This window comes from Papilio polytes, unplaced genomic scaffold (genome assembly GCF_000836215.1).
Source record: "Papilio polytes unplaced genomic scaffold, Ppol_1.0 DF823901.1, whole genome shotgun sequence".
In the NCBI taxonomy this organism is placed as follows: Eukaryota; Metazoa; Arthropoda; class Insecta; order Lepidoptera; family Papilionidae; genus Papilio; species Papilio polytes.
Genome location: NW_013525303.1, coordinates 1,783,082 through 1,797,664, shown reverse-complemented (window position 1 = coordinate 1,797,664; position 14,583 = coordinate 1,783,082). Strand labels below are relative to the sequence as shown.

The following is a 14,583-nucleotide window of genomic DNA, read 5'->3' as shown; positions in this document are numbered from 1 at the left end:
CGTGACAGGCTCCTTTTTGTTTTGTAACTTGAAGGTTATCAGTCAAAGGTAACATGAAAATTGTCTAATATTAAAATAAAATCGATTCTAGGTGTCCAATGGCATTAAAATTGAAACTTCATATATTTAAGGGTTAACGAAGAATAGGCAATTTTCCCGTTTATAAACTGAAGAAAGTAAATAAAAACAATTTGTTACGCATTTAAAAGGTTTTTATTAAATAATTCTCAGTTTCAACAATCTAATTGGCTATGCTGTTTTTCTAAACATATTCGTAGTATTTGGGCACTTTGTTCTTAGTTAGCACAGGACCATCCTTACTGTTGTATCCATATAAATAATGGAAGTCGGGATGTCCGTAGATTACCTGAAAATGTGTACATTATATTACTGATCTAGCTAAATATAACCAAAAACATAAAAATCTCCCATTGCTGGTCGGTTCACTTCTCATGTAACTTTTAATTTCTTTGCCAAGATGTTTTTTTTTATGATATAAGGTGGCATACGAGCAAGCGGCCACCTGAATCCACATAAATGGAAAGCGAGCGCTGCCCATAAACATCCGCAAGTGCAGATGCGTTGCCTACCCTTCATTGACGAAAGAGAAGACGGACATAAAGAAGACATTTCCCCTTCCTATGCATCTCCACCACCCTCAAATCCACTTTTCCTTCCCATCCTTTCCTCTTAAGAAAAGGGTGGAAAGGGAAAGGGACTTAAGTTGGGTCTCCAGCACCAAACTCATCAGACTGTACGCGGAATTGCTTCCACGTCACGCCTGTCTTCTGTGTGGTCGTGGTATTACACAGAACGAGTCCTACAGTGCGAAGATGTTAAAGCGGGCTCTACCACTGTTACTACTACTGTTGTTTAGGTTCCATCACACTGTTTTCCGTAAATGTAAGAACTCCACAGTACTTTTTAATAGATAATCAGATCTGAACTGGTTTCATAAATCAGTCATTTAGTTTCAACCATGAACTCGCGGCCTAACAAATTAATTACCAGCTCATGTTTCAATGCAATTTAATATTCATAACTTCAAGTGGTGATACCCTAGATGTATTTTCATCATGTTATCCTAGAACCTAAGGGTTCCACAGGTATTAGTGATTGATATATGACCCGTGACTCGCAATGTGGTCCTCAACTTACTGAAGTCCATGGATGAGCAGGAAATGTACTGTTTTACACATCTCAAGTCGAAGAAAAAATAATTTTCAACTAAAACTGTCAAAGTTTAAAAGGGGGTTTTAGGAAAATATAGTTTGGGAAATAGAAGTACCTTTTCTCTTTCATAAGAATCATCAGCACTGGTGATCAGCTCCGGCACATCTAATCGGGGTATAGCCAGCAGATTCATGAGGTAGTCCTTTTGGTTGGTGTACAGCATCCTCTGGTCTGCCCACTCCACCTCGCGCGGAAGACGCCAGTCCTTCATCTTGGGCTCCTCGCGCTCCGTATACTTGTCGAAGTTCAAACGCTCTATATCTTCTACCACCTGTAAGGAAGGATTTTTTGAAATACTTAAATTCTTTAACAGTTAAAATTTGCAATTTTTTGTGAGGTTTCAACATAAATAAATATTATTGCTTAACATACAAGAAGGAGCAAATTAAAATTTATTGCTAAAGTGCAGTAAAATTAAGGAAAAAAACTCCAATATTAACTTGCCCACTATTAATTAAAAGAGAGACAAGTATTAGCTAAACAAACATTTAAGAGTTCAGCTAAGAAAAACCTGAAATAAAAACTAAACGAAACCTAGACATCAGAAAATTAGTATTCAAAACTTGTTTCAAGATAAAAATTAATGTTGTTAACATTAAGTGTTGTATAATACAATTTTATTTTATTTTTTTGTAAAATTTTACAGAAAACACAAATTAAATAGATGCACAAATATGACCCCGCTAAAACCATATAATTGGTTTGTCCGCTGGTGCAGTTGTTACATAAAAAAATATATATAACTATATATAAATTATGCTAACTTACCACTTCAACCTCACCACCTCCAGTCCAATCGTACACCAGCAGTTCAGCGTGAGTCGAGATATCACGGAGATACTTTGTCTTGTACTGACGCTCCACCTCAGTCAGGTAGGGTGCAGTCATTGCTTTACCATTCACCTCATGATCTAAATTACGGCATTTGATTGCTTCCATCACCTGAAATTAATTAAAATAAATACTAAAATTTTACATAGGTATAATATTATATTTTTTAGTTACCGGAACAAAAACATATATTAATACTTATTGCTTTATTGACCAACTATATTAATATTATAAAGAAGATTTGTATTCTTGTATGAAATAACTCAAAAACTACTGAGCTGATTTCAAAAACTCTGTGTTATGGCTGAGAACATAGACTATATTTTTAAATTTCACATGCATATTTAATTCACTTCTCTACAACTTAGATTTTCATTGAGCCCACAAAGAGTTAAGCCACAAGCTAGCCAGTGCAGAAACTATCAATTTAATTATTTACAATTGAAACCATACCTTAGGTACTGGAACATCAAGATAAATAACCAGATGAGGTCTCATAAGTTCTTCAATAGTGCTGCCCCTCAGTTCATAGTAGACAGAGCGAACTCCTTTGCTGATGTACTTCTGGTTGTACATTGCCTCCAGGAAGACAAAGTCAGAGTAAGGTGATCTCTCCAATACAACACCCTGCCCAGTGTTGAACAAATGGGCCAATGCATCAATGTACTGCGAATATCTCGCAATATACATCATTATCTGGAAATTACCAGCATGACGATGTGTAGGGTTGCGATTGAAGTTAACATGATCAAATGTTCTAGCATCTTCGGGTATTTGACAGTCGAAGGAACGAAGATCAACACCATTGGGCCTTATGTAGTGAAGGTCCATATTTGCTTCTGGGAAATGCTTCATACCAAGATCCTCGGCTAGACATTTCGCAAAGGCAGTCTTCTTAGACGCAACTGTACCCTCGACTACCACTACTTTAGAGTTCTCATCCATTCTATGAGTTGTACGGTCCATCAGACTCCTTAACCATGTATAATCCTTGTTCACGTAATCGAATGGTGCAGGTTTAGGTGGCGGAGGGGGCAGAGACTCCCGCAGGGCTTTGCCCATTATGCTCCGGTGCTGTACAAAGCCGCATGCTGCTATTTTACCCCCTTGAGCTGGTGTCAAGACTTTTACAAAGGTCGTACGTACTAGAGTCGCCATTTTTCGTTGGCCTACAACAAACAAATTAATGTTTTTAATAACTATTTCCATCCATGTTTTCATGTAAATATAATAATAAATTAGTTATTTCTTACCACTCTATTAATTCATAATAAATCAAAATATCCTCTTAAAATTGTGACATAACCACCACCATGTTTTTTTCCTAGGGATGTCGACGTCACGATTCCGATTGTATAAAATATCGATTCTATTTTAAATTATATTTTTAAAAAGCACTATACTTGTATATTTTAAAAAATCTATAATGGTACTTATGCAATATTTTTTGTTTAAATAAAACTGTACAGTTGCAATATAAAGTAAGAACCGGATTCGAATTTAATTTGCTAGAAGCCAATGTGTTATGAAAGAAAATGTCGCATAGATAAACATCACTACAAACTTCAGAAGTAAAATAAGTGTCAATGTCAGATTTCCTTTTCCTATGTGATTGTTTTGTAGACCATGTGATAATTATTTTAAAACCACTTTAATCACAATTTAGCATTATTTCATCAATTATTGTATTGAATAATTAAAACATAACAAAAATGGAAGTGCAAAACATAAACGTGGATGACTTTTTGCCTGCAAAAAAGACTGTGAAGTTAAAAAATGTAAAACGAAGAGCTGTTTCTGAATCTGGCGATGGAATGGAAGTTGAAGAACATAATGGCATTCAAGGGAAACCGAAGCTCTCAAAACCTAAAGCTAAGAGACTTAAAAAGAATGTCGAACCTAATGAGAGTAAACTTAATATGAGAAAAGTGGCAGTCCCTGCCCACAGGTATAACCTCAAAATTAATTAAAAGCAATTGTGTAAATGTTAAAAGTTTCAATGCCGCTACGATTTTTACGTATTAAATGAAAAGGCAAGACGAGTTTGTGCCAATAAGTTTGTTAAAATAATGTAGTGATCCATTGCTTTAGTTTTATTATCCTTTGTAAGCTTAATAACAATAACATATGTGTTTCCTTACAGATATACTCCTTTAAAAGAGAATTGGTTAAAGATTTTCACTCCTATTGTAGAACATCTTTTACTTCAAGTGAGATTTAACACAAAAACGAGAAATGTTGAAATCAGAGTTGGTCCGGAAACTAAAGATATAGCTAATCTACAAAAAGCTGCAGATTTTGTTAAGGTAATATTTTGTAACTCTAACATCCATCCATCTATCTAAACTTTCGCATTTATAATATTAGTATGATTAAACATATTTTAGTTTGAGTGTGTACCAAGTTTTGTTCCTTCAGACCAATCTTCCATCATTTCAGTCTTCACTCCCTTCAATATAATGATATTCCTATAGTGTTATTATTAGTTATTCCAAATAATATTCCTATAGTAAAATTCAGTTAAAAAGTGAGATAACAAACATATCTAAACAATTCTACTAATATACAGGTGTAATCACAGTTATACACAAGACACTGGCCAACAAAAATAACATAGTCAGCCAGCTATATGTGTATATAATTTCTCATTTCAATTTTGAAGAGGCATGAAGTTGAAGTATTTCTGCATCATCTTATGAATGTGCTGGAATCAACTTTAGTCCCCTTTCCTTTTGCACTTTTTTAAATAAAGAATGGATAGGAAAGGGATTTGACAATGAGTCCACTTTTTCAATGTTTAGGCAGTGGTTATTTCTGCAAATTTAGGTGGTTGATTACTTCTTTTACATTATAGGATTTAAAAACAATACTAAAGTGTTAATTTATATTCAATGTGTCAATAGTTATATTCAAATTTGGTCTTTTTTCACAGGCATTTATTTACGGCTTTGATGTAGAAGATGCATTAGCTTTGCTACGTCTGGATGACCTGTTTGTCGAGTCTTTTGAAGTTAAGGATGTAAAGACATTACAAGGAGACCATTTAGGTAGAGCAATAGGTAGATTAGCGGGCAAAGCTGGCAGAACAAAATTCACCATAGAGAATGTTACTAAAACAAGAATAGTTTTGGCAGACTCGAAAATTCATATCCTAGGCAGTTACCAGAATATAGCACTGGCGAGGAGAGCTATATGTAATCTTATTATGGGATCACCTCCTTCAAAAGTTTATGGTACACTAAGGAATGTTGCCAATAGAGTAGCGGAAAGGTTTTAGTTATAAATAAAATGTGTATTTTATATGTATCTATTTTACTCTTAAATATCTCCTATTTTATAATTAGAGTATACAGGTAATATGCAAATACGCCTAAATGTCAACAAAAAAGTTTAATTTGATATCTAAAACATATTAATATGAAAAAAACAACCAACAAGCATATAAATTGAACAAATTTATGAGCTCACTAGCGCTCTCCTAGCAATGTAAGAGTGTCAAGATTTAGTTCCTTGACTAAATTACGATTTTCTTGAATACAAGTGATTTAATAAGTTACTTACTTTTTGATTGATTTAGACTAAATTAGGTTTTTCACATGACTTCCTCTGCAAAGAATTAAAAAGAAACCTTATTTACTAGCCTATGTGTTCTTGGACACTATTTTTTATATCTATGCCACAAATTTCGAGATTTATGCCACTCCGGTGACACCTGACAAACATCCATCTATGCATCTAAAATGTCACATTTATCTAATATAAGGTAGGATTAAATTTCTTAAGTGATACTTATATTTTACAGAATAATCTCCATACAATATAATGTATAGATATAACCTTTTTACTATTATCAGAGTAGTATCTTGTATTTAAAGTGTCGTGGCACTCGGGAGAGCACGAGGCGGGCGTCGTAGCTGAGCGAGGCGAAGGTCCAGGGCTCCGCGGCGCTCCACTCCGCGCAGTACACGGAGTCTTCATGCTGCTCGTATGATTGTAGCACGCCGTCTTCCAAACTGACAGAATAACAAACATCCATCCAAAATTACGCATTTATATTCTATACTAATATAATGAAGCGTAAATACACATTTCTCATGTGTGCTCATCAGTAATCACAGCATGTTTTAGAATTATAACGAATCTAGCTAATATTTGCGCGCTACTTAATTTAGGGGATGAATAAATTGGAAAAAATTGCCATGAGGATAAGGAACAAAAACAAACCAATAGCAGCAAAAAAATATGTTTGCCTTGGTAACGGTAATTGTTAACCAATGAAAAAGGCTTTTGTTGTCAGTTAAACTTTTGAATATTGACATTTACTATTAAAAATATTACGAATGTAAACAATTGAATAAACTTCTTATATTTTCTTGCGGATTAAGGAGCACGGCTATTACTAACTAGCTGTTCCCGTGCGGCTTCATCCGCATGAAATTATGAAAATTTTATTAATATTTTGACATTTGCTATCAAGCAAATGTCAAAATTACATGACATGACAAACCTTGGCTATCTTGCTTTTTGATGTTGGCAGCAACTTATGGTCGCTTTTCCACATTAGGGTTTTTATCCAAAATATTTACCCCCTAAGTTTAATGGTGTGAAAATATATAGCCTAAAGCATGACGTAAGTGTAGGGCTTTTTATTAAAAAAAGAATTATTCAAAGATATGATGTAATTGCTGACATCTTAGGCAACAAAGAAGTGTGTGTTTACGGTTTATTATTAATAGTGTTATCCGGCTCGAAGGACCATTTGTCAATTAAAACCACTTCAACCTATTATACTACTTACACCTGACTGAGCTTCTTCCCATCATCATCAGTATCACAAATGCTGGCTGCAGCAGTGAGCAGTGCTCGGGCATCAGAGCTGCCTGTCAGCAGTAACTGTTCGTGGTACGTGTTGTACCGTACTGTCCATACCCTGGAAACAAAATCTCTGGATTACCCTGTCTATTTTTTTAGTTGAAAATGTAAAATGAAGAAGCTGGAGAACTAATTTCAGTCCATTTTTATTATAAGAAAATGGTAGGAAGTGGATATAACGTACAACTGGACTATGCAGGGTAAATATTCTTTTTCAGTGTGTCCCATTCACCATAAAGGTTAGTAAATCAGTCGCTTTTCTATTTCGGCGAATCCATCTTTGTTAAAATAGAGATATACAGAAAGAGAAAGTTCCCCCATACTGTGTGTCCCCTCCACCGTCACTTCCTACTTTTTTTTGTTATGATTATCTTACCAATGAGAATGATCAGTTCTACTGAATATTGGCTCCTTTCCATTCCTATAGTCCCATATATTGAGTGCTGCGTCATCTCCAGCACTTGCCAAATGGAATTGTCTGAAAAACATTAACATATTAGTTTATTACTTAATAGAAACAATAGACAAAATTAGTTTAGTTCTAACCTGTTAGGATTAAAGTCCAAATCTCTGGCGAGTTGTCTATGAGCGTTGTCTATGGTCCAAGATGGCTTGTTGCAGTCAGTTCTCGTGTCGTAGCATTTTATATGCATATCTTGTAGCACCGCAAACTGTTAACATGGTTAAGATTTATGTACGACTAGCTTTTACTAGTGTATGTGTGGAATAGAAAAATTGTTTTTTTCTAGTATAACATCTAGTTAGTCTATGTTACTCAGTGATATTATATTTTCAATTTTATTTAAATTGGTCCTGATGTTATGGTATTCATTTGTTACATACAAAAATAAAATATTTTCTACTTTATCATAGTTAGCAGTGAAATAATATTTTTTATGCAGAGAAATCATATCTGTTCTATGAATGAATTCTAATGAATTTATTTGTTTGTTTAGATAACTAGTATTTACAAATCATGCTAGAAAACTAGCAAGAATATCATGGATATTGTTTTTTTCTCTACAAAAGTTAATGTTTTAATTAGAAAAATGTATATAAGCCAGATGCATAACTATAAGTTACTGTCATGGCAACACTTGTATACACATGCTATCTCATTTTGTTAAAGAGAATGAAAGATATGGCTATATAAACTTCACCTGACAATGTCCCTGATGTGGGTTCCATTTACCGCCGGTGAACTTGAGCCGGGACTTCGCCTCTGGAGTGGCAGTCGTCAGTGGGGCTCCAGTGTTCACATCATGAACGGTAACACCACTCTCATATACAATGCCGATACGACTAGCATCTGTTGGGTGCCATTCCGCACAACGGATCTCTTCTTCTGGTTTCTATGTGAAATATAATTATATGATATCTGTATTAGATATGAGAAAAAATGATATGCCAATGCATTTTCCTTAAAGAAAGTGACATTACTAACACATAATTTTTTGTATGTTTTAAACATTTGACTGTCACCCCTGAATCTGTCTGTGTGGAATTAGCAAATAAAATTATTAATAGCCTATGTGTTCTTTCTATCGGAGGCCTAATTTAAGTCCCTTTCTCTTTACCACCCTTTTCTCATAAGAAGAGGATGGGAAGGGGAAGTGGATTTGATGGTGGAGGAGATGCATAGGAAGGGGAAATATCCTCTTTATGTACGTCTCCTCCTCCGTCGGATAAGGGTCGGTAACGCATCTGCAATTGCGAATGTCTATGGGCAGCGGTCGCTTCGCCATTTTGGCGGATTCAGGTAGCTGCTTGCTCGTTTGCCACCTTATGACATTTAAAAAAATCTAAATTTTACATCTATGTCAAATTTCAGCAAGATCCATTGATCTATAGAGCTACTTTCTAACAAACATCCATCTATCTAAACTTTTGCATAATACTAGTGTAGATCTATATTAATATTATGAAGAGAAAAGATTATTATTTGATTAACGCAAAAACTACTGGACTGATATTAAAATTTCTTTCATCATTAGAAAGGTAATTTATCTGTAAGTAACATAGGCTATATTTTGTATTACTTTTTAATTTCATGCGGGTGGAGTCATGGGCAATAGCTAGTAATTAATATATTTACCTCAGGTGTTATAGTTCTGAGGAGTTCCATATCCTCTGCATTCCTGCCTTGCATTGCATTCAAGTCATCAAGATCTTTTGGTATTACCTGCAATGATTATATACCAAAACTATACAAATAGCCTTTTTCAAATTAGTGTTTATACCTATTTCAGATTTCTAGATTCTCAGTTTTGATCAATAGTTATAAATTATAAATAAAACTGATATTTTGCATGTCAACTCTGATATTTTTTAATCTCTGTCTAAAGAGTAATATGTAACATACCTCAACAGTGGGCAACTTGTATATAGACACTCCCATAGTGCATTGCGATGTCTCTGGATCATAAGTGTTGTGTGTGGTGAGTAATGTAGCAACATCATGTGGTGAACAGCGGAGATGCCAGATCTCACCGATATCATGTTTGAATACCTGTACAAAGAGTTTATTTTTAACATATTTAAGTTTTATGTTAAGTATAAGTCCTGTCAAATAGTCACTATAGAAATAGTGGACTTTTAATATTTATTAAGATAGTCTAAGTGATCTTTGGAATGATTATAAGTACCTTTGTGTGCAAAGCACCAGTATCCTCTTCCAGTTCAACAACATGTACTTGATTAGACTGTGGCTTCAGGCTCTGAGTGCCGATTAGAAAACGAATAGCATCGCTCTCATACTGCGGTGATAATGCTCTTGTCTGAAAAAAAAAACAAATAGATGAATGAATAACCACCATTTCTTGGAATCGTCAAGAAATAAAGAAAAATGTATTACAAGTTAATTTGATTTTTATTAAGATAATATTGTTTCTTACCTGATGTTCGAGTCCATATATAATTGAATTTCCTTCATCCATCACAAATCAGTGTAAAATATATCGTTGTTTTTAAACTGAATTTCAACGTACAAGAGTTCTTGAATAAGATGAACTAAAAAATTTATTTAAAAAATCTGACGTTTAACATATATGACATCTTACGTCACTTGTGATGTCTATGGTTTACAGATGAAAGATGGAGTAGATTAGAAAATAATTTTACATATATTGTAAGCCTAAATTCTCAAATATGAAAAAGTGCGTGAAATAGAATCGGTATCGGATATCGGCTATCCAATAATAAAACATGAATAGTTTGGTAAAATTAAACATAGTTTTTCGATGTTTGAGCTGTTAATTAGTGCTATTTTACTGTTGTCAATCTATTACAAATATTCATGATTGGACCAGGTTCGACTATAAAATAATTGTTCAAACTTCTAAAAATAATTCATTGATCGTTGCTAAAAACATTTTCACATTGCTCGAGAACATATCTCTGAATCGCCATTGATGGCTAACTATTTAGCCTAGTCTAATGCCTATGCACTATTAACTACATAAGACAAGCAACTCGGAAATGTTTATCTTTATCTTTCAAAGTATGAAACAATATTTTATCAAGAACAATCAATGAAAATGACTGTAGGAAATTGCCTTTAACTACCCGATAAATACAGTTGAGTACAGAAAATTACTTTAAAATAGCTCTATGACAATAACAAATGAAGGTGGTAATTTCCAGTCTTTCGAACGGAATTTCCATCTCACATACATCGTTTAAATAAATTGTCACGTATGTACCTAACATATGTACAACAAGGATGAATCATAGGAAGTAGTGAAAACATCGTATAGGTATTTAAATTAATTATAAAAACTTTGTATAAAGGTACATAGTAACATTTAAGCACATAGTACGAATGAAAATGAATCATACTAATGTTTTAACATATTTAATATATCGTATACTAACGGATATTGAAAGATACAAGTCCTGGAAACCGGAATCGTGGAGTGATAGGCGTGGGAACATCCGTACATTACTGGAGTCGATTACGACATTGAACCATAGATTAATGGACGAAAACAATAGCGTCATATCTTTTTAATGAGTAAGGGACTTTACAAACAGCCAACTACTTTAATTTTTTTCTAAATCTTTGAGCTTGCTAGCTGTCTATCTTTTCAATACTTATAGGTGATGTAAATTATTAGCGTATTCATTAATATTTAAATATTTATTTTATTGTCATCTATCAAGCATTAAATGACTAAAAAACATTTTTTTAATTGTATAATCTGGATTCGAGACAGCTTCCGGTGGGAAATCTGATAAGCAAGTTGGCGCCATCCAGTATCTTTGGTTATGTATGTACATTTTCTTTTTTTGTCGAAGCTATACAATGTGTAGTTAAATGGATTAGAAAAACCTTATACTTTAACTTAGTATCGTAAATTACTTCGAAGAAAAGTTGGCAATTGATCTATCCCTGTTTGTAACGGATAGATAAAACAGGATTTAGTACTTTTTTACACATTGTCGTCATTCGAATTCCGAAATAGAAATAATTAGCTTTTTACAACCCGATGCACAAACAAGTCTGCGGCGCCGCGTCTGCCTCGGCCTAGACTTCAAAGGCAGGTTTGATAAAGAAAAAGAAAAAAACAATCCAGTTAGCAACAGACACTGGCCGCTTGTGTCGTTCGTTCGTTCATTAAAATATCGTCGAAAAGGCGAATTCTAAATTTAAACTTTGATGTTAACATTCCAAAGAGAACAAGATTATACAGATCGTATAACATGGTGCTAAGAAAATATATGTTAATAAGAGAGAAGCAAAAATTGGACAAAATAAAATGAAACCTACCATCAGATTTAACTCTTCAGAAACAACTAAGTTGGTGCCGGAGGCTTAATTTTAGTCCCTTTTCCTTTCTACCCTTTTCTTTAGAGGAAAGAATGGGAGGAAAAAGTGGATTGGACGGTGAAGGAGATGCATAGGAAGGGGAAATGTCCTTTTTATGTGCGTCTCCTCCTCCGTCAATTAGGGTAGGCAACGCATCTACAATAGCGGATGTTTATGGGCAGCGGTCGCTTTCCATTTCGGTGGATTCAGGTGGCCGCTTGCTCGTTTACCACCTCGTATTATATAAAAAAAAAACTAACAATAAATTAAAACAGATTTTTGATACATATACCGTCAATAGCACAATTTTATAAAGAAAATATAAAAAAAAAACATATTTAGGGCCTGTCCCACCACTGGCTGATAGAGGCTCAGATAGCTTAAAAATGACGTCACTGTCAGATAAGGTAACAAAATCCGACATTTCCATCACATATTTTACAAGTTGGATTGTTATCAGACAATTTACAATTTGGTGGGACAAGCCCTTAATCTTACCTTACTTCTTATCCTTATAACAATGACGGTTAATTCCAGAAAAAGTTTGGTATCGAGGTAAATTTTGCGCGCAATATTTCTTAAATCATTTTTTGATTTTCCAGGAATTCTGTTATGAACAAAACCCATGATATAAGCGCAAAATAAATCATTTTGGAGAAACCCATTGCGTAGAGTAAAATAGATTTCGACAAATGTCAGCCAACCTGAGTTACCCTATGTAAAGATCTATCTAGTGTCTGTCATTATTAAGACTTAATAACTTAATGCACTATTATACTATTAAAATACTACTTATTAGTTAATATTATACTATTAATATACCAATAACTAGTAGATTTTTTCAGAAAGTAAAGAAATGTCTAATTAAAGGATTTTGTTTATGTCTAACTGTGCCTGTCTCCTTCTTTGTCGCTCTGTTTCTCTGTCTTTAAACAGACTGTCAAAGGAATATTCCATTCAAAACTTAATAAGAACAAAAAAATAACAAGATAATCATGGTAATCGTTTCTTATCTAAAGATTTAACTACCCCATTAGCTAATAAAGTTGTGAGAGTTTGTTTTTTGTTTTAAAAGGACATAAAAACGGTGATGCGATGGCATCCAGCCTATTAGCACCGAAAATATATCGACAAGCGATGCTGGTCGGGCTGTCGGCGGCTTTGAACCGCGGTATGCGAAACGATCCAGTCTCGAGATATTTAAGGACGTCTGCGTTAGTGTTGCCATGTTTATCTCAAATTATGGGACAAGTCTCACCGTGAAATTAAATCAGGAAATTCTGTTGAGATATAAATCGTTAAATCGTACCACAAAAGTGATTTGATATCCACAATTTCTACTCATCCAACATTTAGAGCGGGTGTACAGCTGAAACTATACTTTCGCTCAAGTGTTTAGTCTCGCTTTGATTCCTATCTTATATGGAGGTGCGCATACTACTCGATTTTTAGTTGTGCAACTAAACAGTTGAATTAGCTGCAAAACAATCGACAATCGCACAACAGTTATGCGATAGCTGAACTTATTGTGTGTCCAGTCCTTAAATACGTGACTCAACTCATATTTATGGGCTCGACAATGACGAATTTTAATAAAGATTCAATATCAATCGTAGGTACGAAGGAAACTGCAATTTCTTGGGAAAATCTAAGCTGATACACAAAGTAAGCACTTCACACCTTTTTAATATATACCATATTTATAATCGAATGGTTACTCATGACATAAGCTGTAGGGAATAGCGTAAACAGCTATATTTTATTACCTAAAGTTTAAGGATAAAGACCAATCTTGGTTTTACACCAATTAAATAAAGTACTGTTCGAATATGGTCACCATAGTCAGTACGGCGGGAATAAAGTCGGATTTGTAGTCCTTTTTTTGCGTCCCATTTATGTGACCGCGTCGCGCCGAGAAAGCGATATACCAGGGCTTCTAAACTTTAGGTTCACTTTACGAAAAAAAAATGCAACGTTAGTATTTTTGATCTACCAAGATAGATTTTAATTTTCTCTGTATACATATAATAAAATTGAAGTGTCTGGTCGTAATATCAAAAGAAAAATTCCAGATTTCGGGAAGATGATGTATTTGCGTTGATAATAACGAAAATCGCATTTATTTTTTTTTGTCTGTCCGCCTGTCCGCAAGCCGCTTTTGTTCCGGGTAATCTCCGAAAGGGCTGTGCCGTTTTCGACAGGACTTTCACTGAAAGGTAGCTGACGTAGACGGGCATATCATAGGCTACTTTTTTTACGTTAATATTGCGTAGACGAAGTCGCGGGCAACAGCTAGTTTAAAAATATAAAGCTAAATTTGGAAAACTATCCATATCAATTGATTTAACAATTTCACATACGGATCTTTGTTTAATGAAGGGGATTGTTCAATCCAACATGATATCTGTTGATAATTTTATTTAAAAAAGACTATAAACATTAATTTAGAAATTAGTCCCTGCATAAAATGTATTTTTTTAATATTGATTTTTTTTGGACTTTTAATGGAGCTTAGTAAAACGGGCCGCGGTTTATGCAGCCCCGATAAAGAGGCTGTGTGGTCGGCGAAGCTTACGAGAGTCGGGTTGAAAGGATACATATATCGTTGGCGATGTAAAGTAGATAAACGGTGCGGCATTGCTTGAAAAGTATAACATGTTTATGCAAATGAAAATTATTTACTTACGATTATCCTTTCCTTATACGAAAAAGGTGGAAAGAGAAATTGGACTGAATTTAGGGTAAGACAATGTACGCAGAGTGACTTCCACTTGCCGCCTTTCTTGTATCTTGTCTATTGCAGGGGGAGAGAGTTATTACCGTCTCTATTTGTTTGAATG

At 34.3% G+C, this 14,583-nt stretch overlaps 3 protein-coding genes across 4 annotated transcripts; 1 reads left to right on the top strand and 2 right to left on the bottom strand.

The window, feature by feature from the left end:
• Window positions 1-190: 190 nt before the first annotated feature.
• Window positions 191-3,421, bottom strand: LOC106102841 (NADH dehydrogenase [ubiquinone] 1 alpha subcomplex subunit 10, mitochondrial). The gene is made up of 5 exons (XM_013282435.1): window positions 3,318-3,421; window positions 2,518-3,233; window positions 2,002-2,175; window positions 1,289-1,504; window positions 191-367 (listed from the first exon to the last, which is right to left on the bottom strand). Exons 2-5 carry the CDS (start codon window positions 3,220-3,222, stop codon window positions 263-265), a joined length of 1,200 nt encoding a protein of 399 aa, XP_013137889.1. The 5' UTR covers window positions 3,223-3,233; window positions 3,318-3,421; the 3' UTR covers window positions 191-262.
• A 237-nt stretch (window positions 3,422-3,658) lies between these two features.
• On the top strand, window positions 3,659-5,366 carry LOC106102901 (RNA-binding protein PNO1). Its single transcript, XM_013282517.1, has 3 exons — window positions 3,659-4,012; window positions 4,208-4,370; window positions 4,997-5,366. Exons 1-3 carry the CDS (start codon window positions 3,777-3,779, stop codon window positions 5,339-5,341), a joined length of 744 nt encoding a protein of 247 aa, XP_013137971.1. The 5' UTR covers window positions 3,659-3,776; the 3' UTR covers window positions 5,342-5,366.
• On the bottom strand, window positions 5,365-9,986 carry LOC106102900 (protein TSSC1). 2 transcript variants are annotated; one of them, XM_013282516.1, is made up of 10 exons: window positions 9,831-9,986; window positions 9,582-9,713; window positions 9,299-9,445; window positions 9,032-9,118; window positions 8,097-8,288; window positions 7,483-7,607; window positions 7,313-7,414; window positions 6,863-6,994; window positions 5,902-6,077; window positions 5,365-5,670 (listed from the first exon to the last, which is right to left on the bottom strand). In XM_013282516.1, the coding sequence occupies exons 1-9, from the start codon at window positions 9,870-9,872 to the stop codon at window positions 5,915-5,917; spliced, it is 1,122 nt and encodes a 373-aa protein (XP_013137970.1). In that variant the 5' UTR covers window positions 9,873-9,986; the 3' UTR covers window positions 5,365-5,670; window positions 5,902-5,914. The 2 variants fall into 2 exon arrangements, with proteins under 2 accessions (XP_013137970.1, XP_013137969.1); XM_013282515.1 differs by having other exon boundaries at window positions 5,365-6,077.
• Window positions 9,987-14,583: the final 4,597 nt, after the last annotated feature.

Coding starts and splice junctions, on each gene's coding strand:
- LOC106102901 (XM_013282517.1), top strand. CDS start 3,777: ATGGAAGTGCAAAACATAAACGTGGATGACTTTTTGCCTGCAAAAAAG. Junction 4,013..4,207: donor GTGGCAGTCCCTGCCCACAG/GTATAACCTCAA, acceptor GTTTCCTTACAG/ATATACTCCTTTAAAAGAGA. Junction 4,371..4,996: donor AAGCTGCAGATTTTGTTAAG/GTAATATTTTGT, acceptor CTTTTTTCACAG/GCATTTATTTACGGCTTTGA.
- LOC106102900 (XM_013282515.1), bottom strand. CDS start 9,872: ATGGATGAAGGAAATTCAATTATATATGGACTCGAACATCAG. Junction 9,714..9,830: donor TATATGGACTCGAACATCAG/GTAAGAAACAAT, acceptor TTTTTTTTTCAG/ACAAGAGCATTATCACCGCA. Junction 6,078..6,862: donor GGGAAGAAGCTCAGTCAGGT/GTAAGTAGTATA, acceptor TTATTCTGTCAG/TTTGGAAGACGGCGTGCTAC.
- LOC106102841 (XM_013282435.1), bottom strand. CDS start 3,222: ATGGCGACTCTAGTACGTACGACCTTTGTAAAAGTCTTGACACCAGCT. Junction 1,505..2,001: donor GAGGTGGTGAGGTTGAAGTG/GTAAGTTAGCAT, acceptor CCTTCCTTACAG/GTGGTAGAAGATATAGAGCG. Junction 368..1,288: donor ATTCTTATGAAAGAGAAAAG/GTACTTCTATTT, acceptor ACACATTTTCAG/GTAATCTACGGACATCCCGA.